General features: G+C 43.1%; 1 protein-coding gene across 4 annotated transcripts in view; it reads right to left on the minus strand.

The window, feature by feature from the left end:
• Positions 1–16,530, minus strand: part of Sdk (sidekick cell adhesion molecule) — a 41,062-nt gene extending 24,532 nt beyond the window's left edge. For all 4 annotated transcript variants that reach the window (XM_076771031.1, XM_076771029.1, XM_076771030.1 and 1 more), the window contains exon 1: positions 15,410–16,530. In XM_076771031.1, coding sequence (XP_076627146.1) covers positions 15,410–15,527 — 118 coding nt within the window. In that variant the 5' untranslated portion in view covers positions 15,528–16,530. The remainder of the gene's footprint in view (positions 1–15,409) is intronic.
• Between the last annotated feature and the right edge of the window lie 478 nt (positions 16,531–17,008).

Genomic DNA, 17,008 nt, shown 5'->3' on the forward strand with positions numbered 1-17,008 from the left:
TAATTTTCACGTTTCGACATTTTCAACTTTGACAAGAGCTTCGAGGTATGCAGAATTATTCTTTAGAAATTTTCCTACTTCTGGTTACGATTTTTAACTCGTGAACAACGGTCGACAGATTGGAGATTCAACGGAATCGAGCAAGTTAAAACGTTTGGAGCTCGAAAACGAAGAGGAAGAGGAAACTATGGCGAAAACTTCACCGGGGGGGGGCCCGCGAATGGTGCGAATTTCATTATGCACGTGCGAATGCATCAGGAGAGCGAGCGGCGATGCACCGCAAAACGGAGCCCGGTGCTTAAAGTTCATTGAACAATCCGGCTAGAAACGAGGCAGCTGTCGCGCCGCGTATTGCAGTACGTAAATGGGACGTAAATTTGTAAGCATCGCGTGCCCCGCTAGGGAAGGAAGCCCTTTCAAAGGAAATCCTACAGGAGAAGGGAGGAAACGACGCACGCTATCATTTTTGCGGCACCGAGTCACGAGTGCCTTCGTGTTTTATTCCGATCGACCGATTGTTATCCACGTTTAAGACCCCGATTTCTTCCGAACGTAAGGATTCGGTCAACCATCCATCGAGTATTCCTGATATTCGCTGGAAAAAGAAAATAGAGGAGACCGGGGTCAACAGTAACACTGTGACTTTGGGACACGATAACTCAAAAAGTATCACACTCGGAATAAAAATTGTTGTACGAAAATGTTACCTAATTATCCGACGGTAAAACAAAGTTTTGAAGACACAGCACTATGGTTGTAACATGCTTACGAACGGTGTAACTGAACTTGCACGGTTATACGTAGTTTAAAATCGAAGTCGGGACGTGTTCCGCATTGTGTAAGGTCGGTCGATACGATTAACTCAACTATCTATATAACGGTTATTGCACTTTGTTCAATTGGAATTAGTTCATCGCTCTCTTGGCCTTTGCTGGCGTTTACCATCTTACCAAGCTTACGCAACTAAAAGTGATATAAAAACCGGAAGGCAATCGAGCGTAAAGACGAACTGCACCTGCCAATGTATTCGTCCTTTCGAGTGCGTGCGAGAAGCAAGAAAAATTACATCTTTCGTTGCGTTAAAATTATGATAATTCCGCGAAGAGCACATAGAACATCAAGAACGGAAGAGAAACAGTATTAATTTTTAAATCCGCTCGAGAATAAATTCTGAGAAGCACTTCAAAAATGGGACACGAGCGACTAACGAGTCAATAAAGAAATTTTACTCGCGACACAGGCTGACCTCGTGTTCGACTATGTCTATGGCTTAATTGTAGGTCTGGTTACGATCGCGAACCAAAAATAGAGGTGGAGACCAAACACGTTACAACAACACGCTTCTGAGGCTCGATATTTCAGGCACGTTCTGCACGGTGGTCAAAGTAATTAGAATATCGCGTGCCCGAAAAGTGAAATAAATATCAGATTGCAGGGAATGAACCAAATATGTACCCAGAATGAGAGTATCATTTATCTATATTGTTCGCCTTACGCGAGCGGTCCCCTAATTATTTCGACCGGCGCAATTTACATCGTACACCTTACGTGCACCTCAAGGACACAGGAAGAGTTAAGTGGCGGAAGATTACGCCTCGGATTGAAGCGTCCCACTTTACAACCTTGAAAAGATCCTGTCTTGCCATGTCACGGTGATAAAGGTCTACCGTGACTGAAGGATAAAACAACCTCGACGGGAACTGAAAACTCTGCACGCGACAATGTTGCGTAAAACTCGAACGTTCCTGCGATTTTAAACCCAACGCTCGACAATGTTTCTCGTGTGACCAGAAAATAAATCGACCGTGGCTTCGAATCCCTAGAATGTCGAGGAAGGATCGGTCCGCTTTTGACTTCGATTTTCTATTAAACGAACGAAAAGATAGGAGTTGGATCATCTAATTAGCACGTAGTTTAAATTATTTTTCCCCCATCGACAGGAAGAACTTCGAGGATTAAATGACCAAACGGAGCATAAAAATGCAAAAGTTGTTTTACGGTACGACTCTCGACCACGAGGAACGAAGAGTTGTACGGAGTCTGTGGTATCGAGCACGCTGGGCGCTGCATACGAGACTGCATAAGAATTTATAAATATAGATTGCCTTCCAGACAAGCATCCATTTCCAGTCTATACGACAAACTCGCGAGTACCAATGGGAGATCAATTTCCATCCTGAATAATGTGAGAAATTACCATTTCGTTTTTTTTTTCCCGAGTTCTTCGGCGTCTCCTTCGTCATTCGAGACATCGTCGGAAAGAAAAAGCTTCCTTTATTCATTGGATTAATTTCACTTTGTGTGGTTAGCGTCGAAACGATGGAGAACGTTAGTATGCTACCGAGGATGGTCTACGAAGTTCAATTTGGCACACAACGCGCGGCGTTCTTCGTGGTTCGTCTTGAGTGTTCTTGCGGCCGCAGGACGAGTTTCCGTGTGGACAACTCGTTAAATTAAGTTCGGTCGGGTCAGGTCATACTTTACACGATACAAAGAAGCTTTGAACTGGCGCAGAGCGACACTCCAAATTCTGCTGGATAACCGAACCAAATTAACCGACCAATTACACTTTGACCTTTCGCGGGCCAATCGTGCTTCTTGGATCTTCGCGGAACATTTTGGTCTAAGTAGTTTAGACCGGGGCAAACTTTTTCTAAGAAGGACGAAATGGTGATTTGGGTCTTGCCAGGTATAGCCGAAGAAGTTAACTTCTTGCCAGAATTAAGCTTTACTAGGAAGTTCCACTGTTTGCCTGTAAACTCGTTTATCTTTTACACGTTATTAGAAATTTTTGTCTAGATAGGAACGTTACCCATCTCTGATAAGATGGCACTAGCTGAAGCTATAAAACTACGAAATAGTTTCTTTAATCGCGGTGATTCAAGATACGCGAGGCGCGCCTGAGCTTGACCAAAGAGTCGCATGAAATTTAATTGGCCGTTCAAGGCCATTGAGATGCTGTCCCGACCGTACCGATTGCTATTCCGAAGTTGCCTCTCGTCTCTTCGCGTAAATCTGCATTAACTCGTTCCCTGACTCGCAAATAGGTTGGCTCGAGCAGGTATGACCGTAAAAATAGAAATTGTATCTGGCGTGATTCCAGTCGGAAAAAGCGACCTTGGCCGGCCAATTGAATTTGACTTTTTCAACAAATCGTTTCTAATACCTAAACGACGATAAAAAGCAGATTTCAAAAGAAATTTCTGACCAGCTGGTCCGCCATGTTGGCTCTCCCTGGTCTTTCTGAGGTTAACGCACGAGCTCGCGCGCCTTTCGCCATAAATATTAAATATCCGAAAGCCAAGGAGTTAGGAAAAAAAAAAAAAAATTATTTATACGAAGGACTCGACGTCGCGGGACTATAGCGGAGATTCCGGTGGTAAGTCGTTAGGTTGGGTTAGGTTATGTCTCGCGGAGCGTACAGACACACCAAGCTAGCAGTTTCTCAGGCCGTCCCTTTCCATCCCTTCTCCCTGCGATCCTTCGCGGCTGGTTCTCCCTTTATTTTTCCTCTTTCCCCCTCCCTTGGTCGCTCTTTCCACATTTTACCTACCTTCGCGAACTTGGCTCGCAGTTTCGTCCTCTTCGGCTTCTCCACTTCCCCTCTCCTTTCCCCGCTGACCTTCTCCCCTTTCTAAACGTCATCCGTTTCTCGGACTCACCGACAGAAGCACGTATGTACCTATACGCACGTACCCTACAAATTGCTCGGTCAAGAACGTTGGCGATTGTACACCGCGGGCTTAACGTTTCGTCGCTAATTCCTCCGCTCGACAGGAAATGCCCGTCCGACCTACGTCACTGCGAAGAAGAAAGGTGTTCATTAAGGGTTCCGGGAAACCCCCTTAATCGCGTGCTTATAAAACTGCAACGCAACTCAGCGTTCCGTGGCTGATGAATCTTTTTCTGGTACTCGCGTTCGATGCAATTACGCGCATGTAAGATTATCAGAGTGATCAGAGGGGCCAAAGTCACGAGAAACGTTCTCAAGCGTTGTTTCGTACCACTCGAAAAACCCATTCGCAAGGGAAACTCGTACCTGGACAATTTCGTACCCTAATCGTGAGTGGCCATGTGTCTAGCGAACGTTACGACGTTACCTGCAAACTACGGTCGCGGTATCGAATGCAGTGGATGACCGACGTGGAACTTTCGCCGCGGCCGTCTGTACACCATTCTCTCAAGGACGGAACAATTTAACCACTTAGGGCTGGAATGTCGACAATATCTTTAAAATTAATGCTTCGCATATAGTATTATAGATGCAAGATCGTTTATGGCCTACAGGGTCTTCGGTTTCCCGCGTCACTGCCGTTGCAAAGCGAGGGATTAACAAGAAATGGTAGTCGGTCGAGCAGAAGCTCCAAGAGTCGAACCGTGGGGGGAAAAAGGAACGATGGAAACAGGATGGTAGTACAACCACGCTTCATCACTCGACTCGCGGGCAGGTTGATTGCGAAGTTGAAAGCCGGTACAGGAAACGTGGTATCGCGGTAAAAGTGAGTATTGTTGCAGCATTTTGCGGTAATAACGCCGGGTGCACGGACCCGGAGGCTACGGGTTGCGCAAGCGATCGTATTCGTTTTCATAAAAAACGTTTCAGTACTTTCGTTTTCGCGCCACCGACTACGCACCGTGCCCAAAACCGACGAACAAAGTCGTCGTTGGCTTTCCATCGACGGAATCGCCTCGTTAACGGTCGACGTGCAAATTATACCCCGGGTTCGGAAGAACTCTAGTTCAACAGCGAGGTTAATGCTTCTAGTAGGGCGTAACGAACCGGTGAAACTGCTACAATTTTAATGTCCTTTCGTAGTCGTGCTCAGGTAACCGAGAATTTCCGTTACTGATAGAGACCTTGAGCCGTATAGGCACACATTGCGCAACTTGCAACTGCCGGTACTATAGTCCATTCACCGGGCATTTTCACTTTTCACGCATCACAGTGCTGATGGTCAACGCCGGAACGAAGACTCCACTACGTCGGAATGTACGATCAAACGAGAGAAAAGTTTTATTTAATTTGGCCACTCGCGGTTTTATTATTTCGGCGAGGTCGAATCACTGATCCCAACTATGCAATTAGTGCAACGAGGTCTACTGTGTACATCGCAATCTCGCATACTTTATAATCATCGTTCAAACGGTTGTATCAACGATAATTGTCGCTCGACGAGGTCACGTTTGATGATAATACGGCGCTGTCGTACGACTATCATTCAAGCCCGACTTGCGACACATCATACGATAAATAATTACGCGTCCATTTCCCTTACTATTAGGTTGTAAACTAGATTTCAAGCACTATTACGCATAAAACTCTGTTATCTTGGAAGCTATTTATTTAGTATTTTCGTTCGTATGTTGTCGCGGTCGATCGACGTGCTATATGCGCACGATATGTTTAGGAAATTCGACGATTGTTATATTACGAGTTTGTGAAAAATGTGAAGCCACCATTGATTATACCTGACCGTACAATAAAACGAAAATGGCTGATAGATCTACTTCCAACACCTGAATGAGACTAACGCCTTGTAGAGTGTATATGTACATAGGAATAAGTGTTTGGTGGAACACTTGCGAGAGAGTTAAGAGCGTAGTTCTCTGGTGGCGAGTACAAGAAGCGACGCCACAAACGTGCATAGCTGGTGAAAGAGAGTGGCACAGATGGTTGCCCCATTCCATGACATAACAAATCATCTAATTTACTTCTTGCAATTATATTTGAAAAATTGTACAGTTGCGCTTTGTCTATAAAAAACATTTCTTTCGCATTAACAGGCGTATTCGAACGCCAGAAGATTGGCAACGCTTCGACGTTGTCGTTGCACAATGAGACGGTAAATTGCATGTACGGGGGCAATGAATCCGATTCTTTTCCAAATAAATCCCGTCGTTTCATTACGCGCGAAACGCGAAAGATTAGAAGCAGGCTTCGTTCCCTTGTCCGTCGTTCTCGAGTCATGAATTTCAGAGCTGTTTAAGACCGTCTTGATAGGCTAGGCTTCGCTCGGTGAAAGAAGCTTATAGAGAGCCCGGCTGAAAGAGATCCCTTCGCTCTTCCACTCAGTCCGTTCTACTCTTTTCTGTTGCACATCTATTTCACCCTTTGAGAACTTTTCAATACAGCCTCGGATATCTCGAAGCGCTGTTTACGCGAACCGGCCGAGAGAAAAAGCTGGAACTCGCGCGAGTCGGGTGCCTCGAGACCCGAAAAAAAAGATAGGGAACACGGGGCGTCGCTTCGCTTGAAAAGCCTCTTAAAACAATAAAGCCATTCGTCGACGCGACGGTACAATGTGTATCTACCAGCGAGATAAAAAAAAAAAAAAAAGAAAAGAAAGAAAATAAACGCGGCAACGAGCCACGTTCGAGTGCTATTACGCGCGACGACGAAAAGGAACGGAATTTCCTAACGGCGCTTTCCTCGTCGAACGGGGTCCAAAGCTACGCCCTCCCATACTTCCACGGGAACTCGTTTCATAACGAACACAACACGTGGACAATAAATTTCGTTGGACGAGATGTCGTGTCGTTACGAGCCACTCGATGCATCCGCGCGATTACTGCAATCCTTGCATCGGTATGCAGCGAAGCGAATCGCGGATAGGCGAATACGATTGGCGAGCTACCAAAAGGCAATTTGTCGGAAAAGGAAGGAAAATGTTTCGTGGACCGAGTCTGGCCGTGTACGGACGCAAGCTCGAAAGATTCGTCCCGATTAGGCGGGAATAAAATAATGGTTAACTTTCATAAGAAATATTGATCTTCGTTAAATTCCCGCTGTTTAGAGGTACAGAGACGACTTCGATCCTCCATTAAATTCTCGGTATCGCGTGTCCAGTTGGTTTCCTCGTAGTGGAAGTCTCATCAAGCAGCGATCGCGGCGCGTATCGAGTCTTGAAAGGATTCCTTTGAATCGAGTCATTGCTCGGTGCACGGTCCCCCGTGTGTCCGGTTTAGTCACTGCTAGAAAATCCACTCTCTATTTCTCTCTGTCGAACGTCTGAACGTCGAAATTCGACTGGCCCCGGAAACTGCGGGTCGATTCACTGACTCGGCTAATGCCAAATTAAGCGATGCACGTAATCCTTGTATACCCGTGAAACATGTTCATCCACGCGGACCAGATCTTTTGCTTCCCGTTCATTTCCAAGTCAATGGAAACGCGACATCAGCTAAACTTCAACAGCGATGCTCTCTCGATTCTCCCCGCAAGAAGATGGCTCCACGACCCTCTCTTCGTGCTCGTGATTTCTTCTGCAATATCTTTCCTCTTGACCGTGACCAAAGGACATCTTTCAAACTAACGTTTTTCAAAAAGAAGTTTTTCAAACGTAGAGGAAGAGGTATCGTGTTTGTATTTAAAATTTCCAAAGACGCCAGAACTCGTTTGCTTCGAACACCCCACTGGGCGACGTAGAGCGATCGAATACCTAGGAACGTCGTCAAAGGTTTACTGTCGTCATCATAGTCCATCGTTCCAGTTGGTCGTCTATTCTTCCATAAAGGAACTCGTCCTGATCGGGCCTCGCCGAGGGCACTTACGTGCGCCGATGGGTTCGAAGGCACGCACACGTGTGTCCCTTCGCGAAGAGACGAAGAACAAAACCGAAAAGAAGAAGTGGAAGACGAGAAAGCCTTGCCGGGGGCGGTCAGTGGCCCCTGCACCGACTACCATGAGACGACAGAAACGCTACGGCCCCACTCTTTACGCGCTTAGAGGCCTCCAAGGAGAATAATAATGGGAATTATGGCAAACGATGACTGGAACTCGTCGAAAGGAACCGTATTTTCTGTCCCTGACGCGATAACGTCGTTTTAACGAGCGCCGAACAATGCTGGAACAACGAAACCACTGTGCGTTCTCCCCTGAATCCCGCTCGATCGAGATTTCCCTCTAAACAAACGGTAAATATTTCACTCGCGAAAGCCAACGGTGGAATTCCTTATTTTACCATAACTGGTAACCTAAACGATCGATTCCCTCCAGACAACGGGAAATTTTTATCTGGATAAACAGCGAGTTATTTAAAATACATTGTAGCAAACGGTGGAATCTTCGACTGGAAAATGTTGAAATCACTGAACAAACGACTATATCTGATAAACTAAATGGTAGATATTTCGCTCAAGACAGCGAAATGAAATGTTCATTCAACGAAGCAAACTGTCTACAGCCGATAAGCGTGCAAATTTACTCTGTCAGAGCATAAATGGCGAATACTGTGCACCGTTGAAAGAATTTTTAATATCGAGAAAATTTTAGTTATGCTATAGTTTAGATGCTCGAGAAGGAAAAATAAAATATTGAATAATTTTGAATAAACATGCTCTCGCTGCTGCGTACTACTACCGCCGATTATGCAAAGAGATCTGCATGAAATAGAAAAGGAGAAGACTTTCACAACATAGAAAATACAATAAAGAATACTTTTCACAAAGTGTTCAAGATTCAATTAAAAGATAAAATACTTTCATAACATAGCATGCAATATTCATTAGGGAAGATGATATAATTTATGAATGCTTTCGGTAATCCATGCGGCAGCAAATGCACAATGTGCAGTAGAATGCATTCCCAGATATCTGCTTGCATCGGAGTCGATTATCGCCACCTGAACAAGCAAGGGTCAATAAACTCTTCATAATACGATAATAATAATACACAACCGTCCTTACTTCTACGAGTTATTTGATCGATTTTTTGAGGCAGATGTAATACGTGTCGATCATCGATTGCTTTCAAATTTTTATGGTCCACTTGAAACAATAACGAGTGGCTATAAAATCGTTTCAAGACGTTTGGACGTATTAATTTCCTAAAAGAAATTTCTCATTCCGCGCAGCAACTTTTCTCATATCGCGTTCGTGCGTGTTTTATTGCAAGCTTAATGAAATTTTCATCGAAAACTTGGAAATTCATCGAGCACTCGAGATCTCACCGAGAGCTCGTGACTTCGTTATTTAGTTCTCGCAAAACGAAATTATTTTATCAAATTTCTAGGTGTTACGTACTCGATTGCTACGCGTAGCATGCTACAACCGTTCTGGCCGCGTTGATAATAAAAGTTCCAACAAAACCACGACGAGATTCCATTTCAAAATTCCAGATCGTCGCGAAAGCCTACTATTAGTTTCACGGTTCATTTTGTCTGTCACGGTGATGGTCACCCCGTAACGCTAACAGGTACTTGCGAAGAGCTTTCGCCTCGTTTTAAATCCCTTCGTTCCAGTGGAGAAGTTTGTCATTCCGTTCAGCAACTTTTCTCATATCTTCGAATTCATGCGAGACGATCTCGAGCGGGAACGCCGGTGAACGTGCAACTTCCATCGGACGCTTTATGCAGTCCAGGTTGCTGCAATCGGAAACACGAAACTTTGTCGTGTGTAAAAGAGAGAGAGAGGAGGAAGGTGTAACAGGGGGCAGCGAATGAAGCTGCTGAAGGAGAAAAGATGATGATAATGAAGATGATGCGGTGAAGAAATAAAAGGAGAAAGATGGGAGTGGGGAGGGATGGGGACATCCGGTCGACGAGTACAAGGCATTCAAACACGTACTCGTCGTCCTCGTGGCGAGAGAACAACGTTGTACACGCGGGAAAAGGGCCTGGGGATCCTCTGCTGGACGGCAAGGGCTACGAACTCGTCATGATCTTTAACCCTTTCTAGTTCAAGACTTCTTTAATCGCGTTACATCGCAAATAGCGACGAAATAATTATGAAATTAAGTACACTTATGCTGTTACACGTTTCTAGATAATTGGTCGATCGTGCTTCACTGGATTTTAAAAATAAAAATAAAAAGGTAAGAGTTAAAAATAGAGTGTGGCACACGCCGTGCTTCACCGGAAGCATAAATTTTTACTACACCATGAACGTCTGAGTAAAGATGGCTGTTTACATTTGCACTCTTACTCTTTCAACAGTTAATACGAAACTGTCCATCGACGCTCGAGAGGCTGTTACTCCGATGAAAGACGAGACTGAAGGGTGCAATTGCCAACTAACGACGTCTAAGTAGATAGATAACGGCAATTTAACTATTACAAAATGGAGCTTTCTCTCCCGCGTGTTCGATTGAGGAATTACCGTTGCGCTATCGTAAGAGAAGAAACTTCAATTTGGAAAAGACGGTAACAAAAGGAAGGGATCGTGGGTGGTGGTGGTCTTGCGTCTCAAAAGGAAAGAATAGGAGACACAATGGCGGTCCATGAAATTGTGTTCTTTCAGAGTCGAAACCGTACATTTGGCGTATTATAACCTTTACTTAACTCAGGGGATCCCCAGCTTTCTAAGTCCACGACGTCCTTAGTTCCTGGGCCGAATACCCAATCTTGCTTTTGTGGCGATACCTCACAGACGCTCGACCGACTACCTGGTACTAAGGCAGGGCCTGCTAGGAAACCCCATCGATGAGTCCACTAACTTTCTCATTTCCTACAAACTAGTATAAAGTCTCCGGCTGAAGAGTCGAAAACGTTTTGGAATTCGTTCGTAGCCATCGCTGAGCGATGCCTCGACAGGGAAAAGGTGCAAAGATACCTGGCAAAGCGAGAGAGGAACGCTATAGAAAATGGTAGAGTGGAACGGAGGCCAATACACGACGAAGGGTGGGGACTTTACTACTCGAGGACCAGGTAAAGGCCCTTGTCCTCTATTGTGCCACGGTTTGAGCTGACGCCAGTGATAGATACCTTTCCTGGCATTATGTGCACCCATACCAACGAACACGGTCACCTTTTACACGGTACAGGTTACCGAACGTAGCGCGCCGCCCTTTTTATCCGTGAATATATCGCACGGTGACCACAACGACCTGGAAACACGAGAAATCTCGTCTTCCTGTCGATTCACCGAACCCGATACATATTGCCACCCGCCATTTAAGCGTAACCACCTTATCCTCGTAATCATAATAATTTAATCATTGTTCTCTCTAACCCTCCTCAGCTGGGTGACCAAGAATTCTTCCTCTTTCGTATCGTTCATCGCGGACCGGGATGATAGGTTGCATTACGAAAGCAGGAAGTCATTACCGGCAGTAACTCGGCGAAACGAGCGTTTTTAGAGTGGAATATGTAGATCGTCGATCGCCAAGGCGATGGCACGTGAAAGTGCTAATTATTATCGATATCGTTCCCCTTTAACCCCTTCTCAGAGCGTCGGATTTCTTTGTCCCGCCTGTAACGATGAGTACAGGGTACGGATGTTCACGTTTTCTCACGAACGTATTCGTACGATTGCGATCGAGGACTCGAACGAACATCGAACGAAAGACTAAAGAATATCGAGATCGGTTGCAAGAGATAGCCATCAAGATTGTAACCAGAATTTGAGAATACGATTTACGAAACGATTGGCGACTTTTTTTCGAATGATTCAGGGAATTGTTTAACCCTGGTTGCGGTTGAGAGCCGGGTTTCTCTGTTTTCCGTGCACTCATCCCTCCGGGATCGTTCGCCAATTTACCTTTACGCCAGAATGCATTCATATGCCCTTTACTCGGCTACATTATGTCGACCATCGACCTGGAAACACGAGAATGCTTGTCTTCCTGGGACGCGGACACGAAATGCATGCCAATTTTTCGTATGCAGTATTTCTGGAGTGGAAATTCTTGCTGACGAAACCATATGCCAGAGTATGTCTTTTTTAATCGTATTGCACGGCTTCGGTATTATTGCGTTAAGCTGTTATTCGCAGGTGTAAAATGATTCTTCGTTTCCTCGATAACTATCGAAAACATTGAACAAGTTTCTTCTAAAGGAAACTCGATAAAAAGGATACAGAATAGCATTGTTTTAATTTCAGAACAATTTTACGTACTTTACGTAAGAAACTTCTACTCGAATAACTGTTCTTTACAAGTATACCACTTTGAACATCTAGCAAATGATTTATACCTTACAGTATTTCGATTCGAACGTGTTTCATCCTCAAGGTTGGCCTAGTAACGGGGCCTTTTTGTTATATTCCGCTCGCTATAAAGACTGACTCAAAATGGAGGATACTATAGTCTAAAATAGGTCAAGATTATCTTAGTAAATCTATAGTCGGTAGAAATCTACACCCACGCGTCCGATATGGTATCAAAAATTAAATTCAACCAAGAATAAAAGCTATTACGGGACTGTTACTGTTTACAACGTAAGACCAACAAGATATCTACTAATATTCCCTCGAAAACGATTTCAAAAAATGTTATTATCTAAAAATATTTCTGTGATAAAAAGAGCACAAGGTTTGTAATGTCAATTTTTCGAACAATACCGTGCACAAAATTATCCGTCGACTGGTAATATTCAGACCGTAATACAGATAATTTTGTGAAATGAGAAAATGAAATATCTCGAACTTAACTCCTGTACAATGTAAAAAGAACTCTTACAGCTGGCTGTACGTTGGCCCAATTCCCTGAATTCGTTCTCTATCTCCTCTTATCTACGGGGTTGGTATATCAATGGCCTACATTGTCTCAAGAAAATTTAATCAACGATTCCCTGTTCTCGATTACAAAATCACGATGAGACGGGGCGTGTCGACGTACGGAAAATGGAATTCTGTCCGAGCTTGCTGTTATCGTCTTCCTTATTCGTCGTGTACTCGTGCACGGTGCACTTTAACAATGCGTACGCACGGCAAACGAAAGGGTCGCGTGCATTGATACGCATGCAATTAAGATGGCACACGGATGCACGCGCGCTTTAATACTAATTATCGGTGGTACACCAGCAATGAAAGCGTTTGCACATAAAGAACGCACGCTTAACACGAGTCGAATGCGTAAGTCGCTCGAGTATATGCGCCTTTTCGCTACTCAACGGCAGAAAATAATAGGTTATATTACTGGCCGAAGCCACGGGAATACCTGGCAGGAAATATATGTACAAATTATGTATTGCCTACATTCGTAAGTCGTTCGAACGTGTTATAAGCCGAAAGGCTTAACTTCATTTTTCTAAACCTCTCAATTTCGATATAATACTATATTACGACAATGCTGGATGTACAAACTGAAGCAGGCTATCAAAATATCTCGTGGCTTAATTTAAACGGTTTTGAAGAAAAGAATATTCATTTGTTACATCTCCATGTTTGATAAATCTCCATAGACTAGTACATAAATAAATTACAGTTTGAAAATTCATTCCACGGAACGAACGGATTTTTCCAATATGGCAGCGGCGGCATTATTTATCGCAACATACACACGAGACGTCATCGCGGCACGTGCTCAGTATCCTTTGCAATCGTCGACGAAGAGGTCATCGGTTTAACTTCGTTCACACAATTGGGCGGATTAACGTCGTAATAAATCTCAATTAGGGCGGCTCCTACGCTATGCTCTCGACTATCTGAGGGGAGATTTTCGTAGATTTTTATTTCCCCGAGTGTCCAAAGCAGGGCGACAATCACCGTGTGAATCGCTGCAGGTGCTTCGATCAGAATTCATCAATACGAATATGTATCTCTAAATAAAATCTAGTTAAGAGAATATAATAATAGAAAACAAAAGCATTAATCTCATTAACACCCTGTATATGCTATTTCCTATGCGTCAAATAGTTCCAAAATATTATTCATTGTCACTCATACAGGGTGTTCGGCCATCCCTGGGAAAAATTTTAATAGGGGATTCTAGAGGCCAAAATAAAACGAAAATCAAGAATACCAATTTGTTGATAGAGGCTTCGTTAAAAAGTTATTAACGTTTAAAGTTCCGCTCGTACTGAATTTTTTTCTAGAAAGTGGGTAGAATTTCGAGGGTATGTCTATTGACCAAAAATGATTGTAATCGACCCCCGCAACCGAAAATAATTTTTTCAGAACGATTTGAAATTTTTTTTTTTCGTCGAAAAATTTCATACCTTCTCGAATTTTTTTCTAGAAAGTGGATAGGATTTCGTGGGTATGTCTATTCACCATAAATGATTGCAATTGACCCCCGCAGCCGAAAATAATTTTTCCAGAACGATTTGAAATTTTTGAATTCAATTGTTAATAACTTTTCAACGAAGCCTCCATCAACAAATTGGTATTCTTGATTTTCGTCTTATTTTGGCCTCTGGAATCCCCCATTGAAATTTTTCCCAGGGGTGGCCGAACACTTTCGAACATTTTCCAATTAAAAATATGGAAAACATAAGTTCGATGAGACACCCCTCTGGTCTTCAACGCGATAGTTCGTAGTTGAACCTTTCTAGGGTTAAATCGAATTATTTATTAAAATTGCCAACTACGTTGGTTCCAATGGTTCACCTAATTTACGTCGCTGAAGAACACGGCCATCTTTTTCTCAGCGCGACAGTGCAATTATAAAAACAGGCGTATATTTTGTGGTGGTGTTTGGCGGCCATTCTACCGCATAAAACAACTTATAGCCCATTAACGCGAGCCCACTTAACGTTACGCGTACAATCTGCCCTTGATACCATACATAATGAAGTGCACTGTACACTGCGAGAGTACTATGTATGCTGCCCCCATCGATACCGTGGCAATAAATCTCAAAACCGTGCAATTACCTCTATAATTAAGCGAAACTATACGCAACTACAAAACGTCTAGATACATAATTCTCTACATAGGATTCTTTTCTCGATCGAATTTCTTTAACTCAACTTACTTGATTATATATGAAACAGTTAATTGAGACACTAATTTAACGTGTGACGTCGTTTATCTTAAAATCATTAGGAACGTCGAAAGAAGACTAGCATTTTTCAAGTACTGTCATCGACTGTCAAATTTCTCGGGAACGGTATAAAGTCAGAAAATCTTCGATTAATCAATTAATGAAATCAAGTCGCAGATCGAAAGGGAAGTTATCCTTTTGGATAAACGTTCGTTTACTTGCTGGCTGTACGTATACGAAAGCGATTTGGCCTGGTGCCGAGAAATCGTTGTTTGTTCTACTCAGCAATGTTCTCAATGTTTAAATCGCTGCATATTAGGCTTGACCCCTTTCAGGAAACATTCAACCCTCTCGCTGCACATTCACATCGAACGTTCATCTTTGTCATGGATATTGTAACGTTGAGCGTGTATCCTGTTCTCGTGCCAGTTTCGTGACAAAGCGAATACCGTTTGTACGTAATAACGACAGCAATTACCAGCAAGCTGAACTTACGGTTTATTTGTCGTGAAAAAAATTCATCGGTAATATGAATTTCATTAAAATACAGCTTTCTGATTCATTTTCGTAGTGAAAATAATGACTAGTAACGTCGATATTTTCACGAATTATTCGATCGAATACTGTTCATTGGAATCGTATGTTCGTTAATTTGTCGAATCCTTACAGCGACATTTGAGATATTAACGATACGTAATTAAGGATCGACGCGAGGAAAACATGAAACAACACGATGCATAAAAGGTGAAAATGGGCGCGAAAACTCACCAGTGGCGCAGGCGCTCCCAGCGATCCAGATGAAATAAACAGCGGCAAACAAAATCCGCGTCCTCGTGCTCAGGAAGGTCGACAGGTCCGCCACCGCATTTCTCCACGGCAACTCCATGTTACTTGGTAAATTCTGACTGAACCGCTCTGCCACTTGCACTTCCTTCACACTTCACTAGAGAACGTCATACAATCGCACGATAGAGTCACGCGAACGAATACCGACAATTCCTAGACGCTCTCCGCATTTTTGAGTTTACGTGGCGAGTTCAGCCGCGATTACGTTTTCCTTCCAGAGGCGTAACGGAAGAGCATTACGACGTACACCTGTGAGACAACATTCCTCTTACTTGCACTCACAGTCCCTCCTCCTTTCAAGAAACTGACGATCATGTAGCATCCGTGCCTCTATCCATTCGACTTTCTTGTATTCGTCGGCACTTTTTTTTCTTGCTTTCAGATCGATGCATCAAGTCTAACGCTTCTTTTGTCAGATTACGTTTACCGTGTCGCTGGAGACTTTCTTATGGTTCATCGTTGCATTCCAAATTTTTGTTCACCGATTATACACGTATACGCTTAAAACGCGTCGAGATCCGTCAAAGGCGTAAACGAATCTCTGTAATTATCGTCAAACGATAGAAAATACATCGATTGACAAACGGAATCACACGGAAATATCGTCGCGAGAATAAGAAAAAAGTTACAGATCTTTGTGGGACGTACACAATGCTAGTGTCGACGATTTGAAACACGTATGTTAGAAAAGTTAAACATACAATTGTCGGTGCACTTGAATTCACATTTATTATAATAGTTTAATTTCTAACGAATACACTGTATACGAAAATTATGAACTTTCATGTTTCAATACTTTCTTCTGCACCGTTGTCCCTTCAGGAGTCTCAAGTAACGCAGCACAAAACGGTCACATTCACCTGGTAACACCTGGCAACACCGTTAAATTTTTTGGAAATTCATTTACACGTTTTCTTATTAAAATAAAAAATACCCACGGAGAACTTTTCTTATGAAATTCTGACGAAACGCAAAAACTTTCATAACGCGACGCGTGATCCGAACTGTCCGTGAGTTTCGTTCGAATTACAAAGTTTTGTTGACTGACCGTCATCGGCTGCGTTCACAGGAGGTATAAAGTTGAAATTACAGCCACGCGCATGCCGAACGTCGCCACAGACGTTCAGCCAGTCAGCAAAGAGATACGACGTCCAATCAGAAGTGTTTTGCAATTTGAGATACAGCGGTTGGTATTCACTGTGCACTTAGAACAAAAATTTCATTTTTTAATAAAAAAAGATTTGCATTAAATAGTTAGCACATTAACAGATGGTTATTTCGTGACCGACATGTTTACAAAGTGTCTTAAAATAGTTTATATTAAAAGAACCCTGATACTCGTAATATCTTAAATAATGCTATTGTCGTTAGGCATGCTATGCAATAAAAAGTGTACTGTTAAATCGTCGAATATTTATAAAGATACCTCTAGATATGAAAAGCTGCCCTGACAATAACGTGTTAATATTTTCTTATAAAAAATTAATTTATATAACAGCATAGCTTTTATAAAATATCGCG

This window comes from Colletes latitarsis, chromosome 8 (assembly GCF_051014445.1).
Source record: "Colletes latitarsis isolate SP2378_abdomen chromosome 8, iyColLati1, whole genome shotgun sequence".
Taxonomy (NCBI): Eukaryota; Metazoa; Arthropoda; class Insecta; order Hymenoptera; family Colletidae; genus Colletes; species Colletes latitarsis.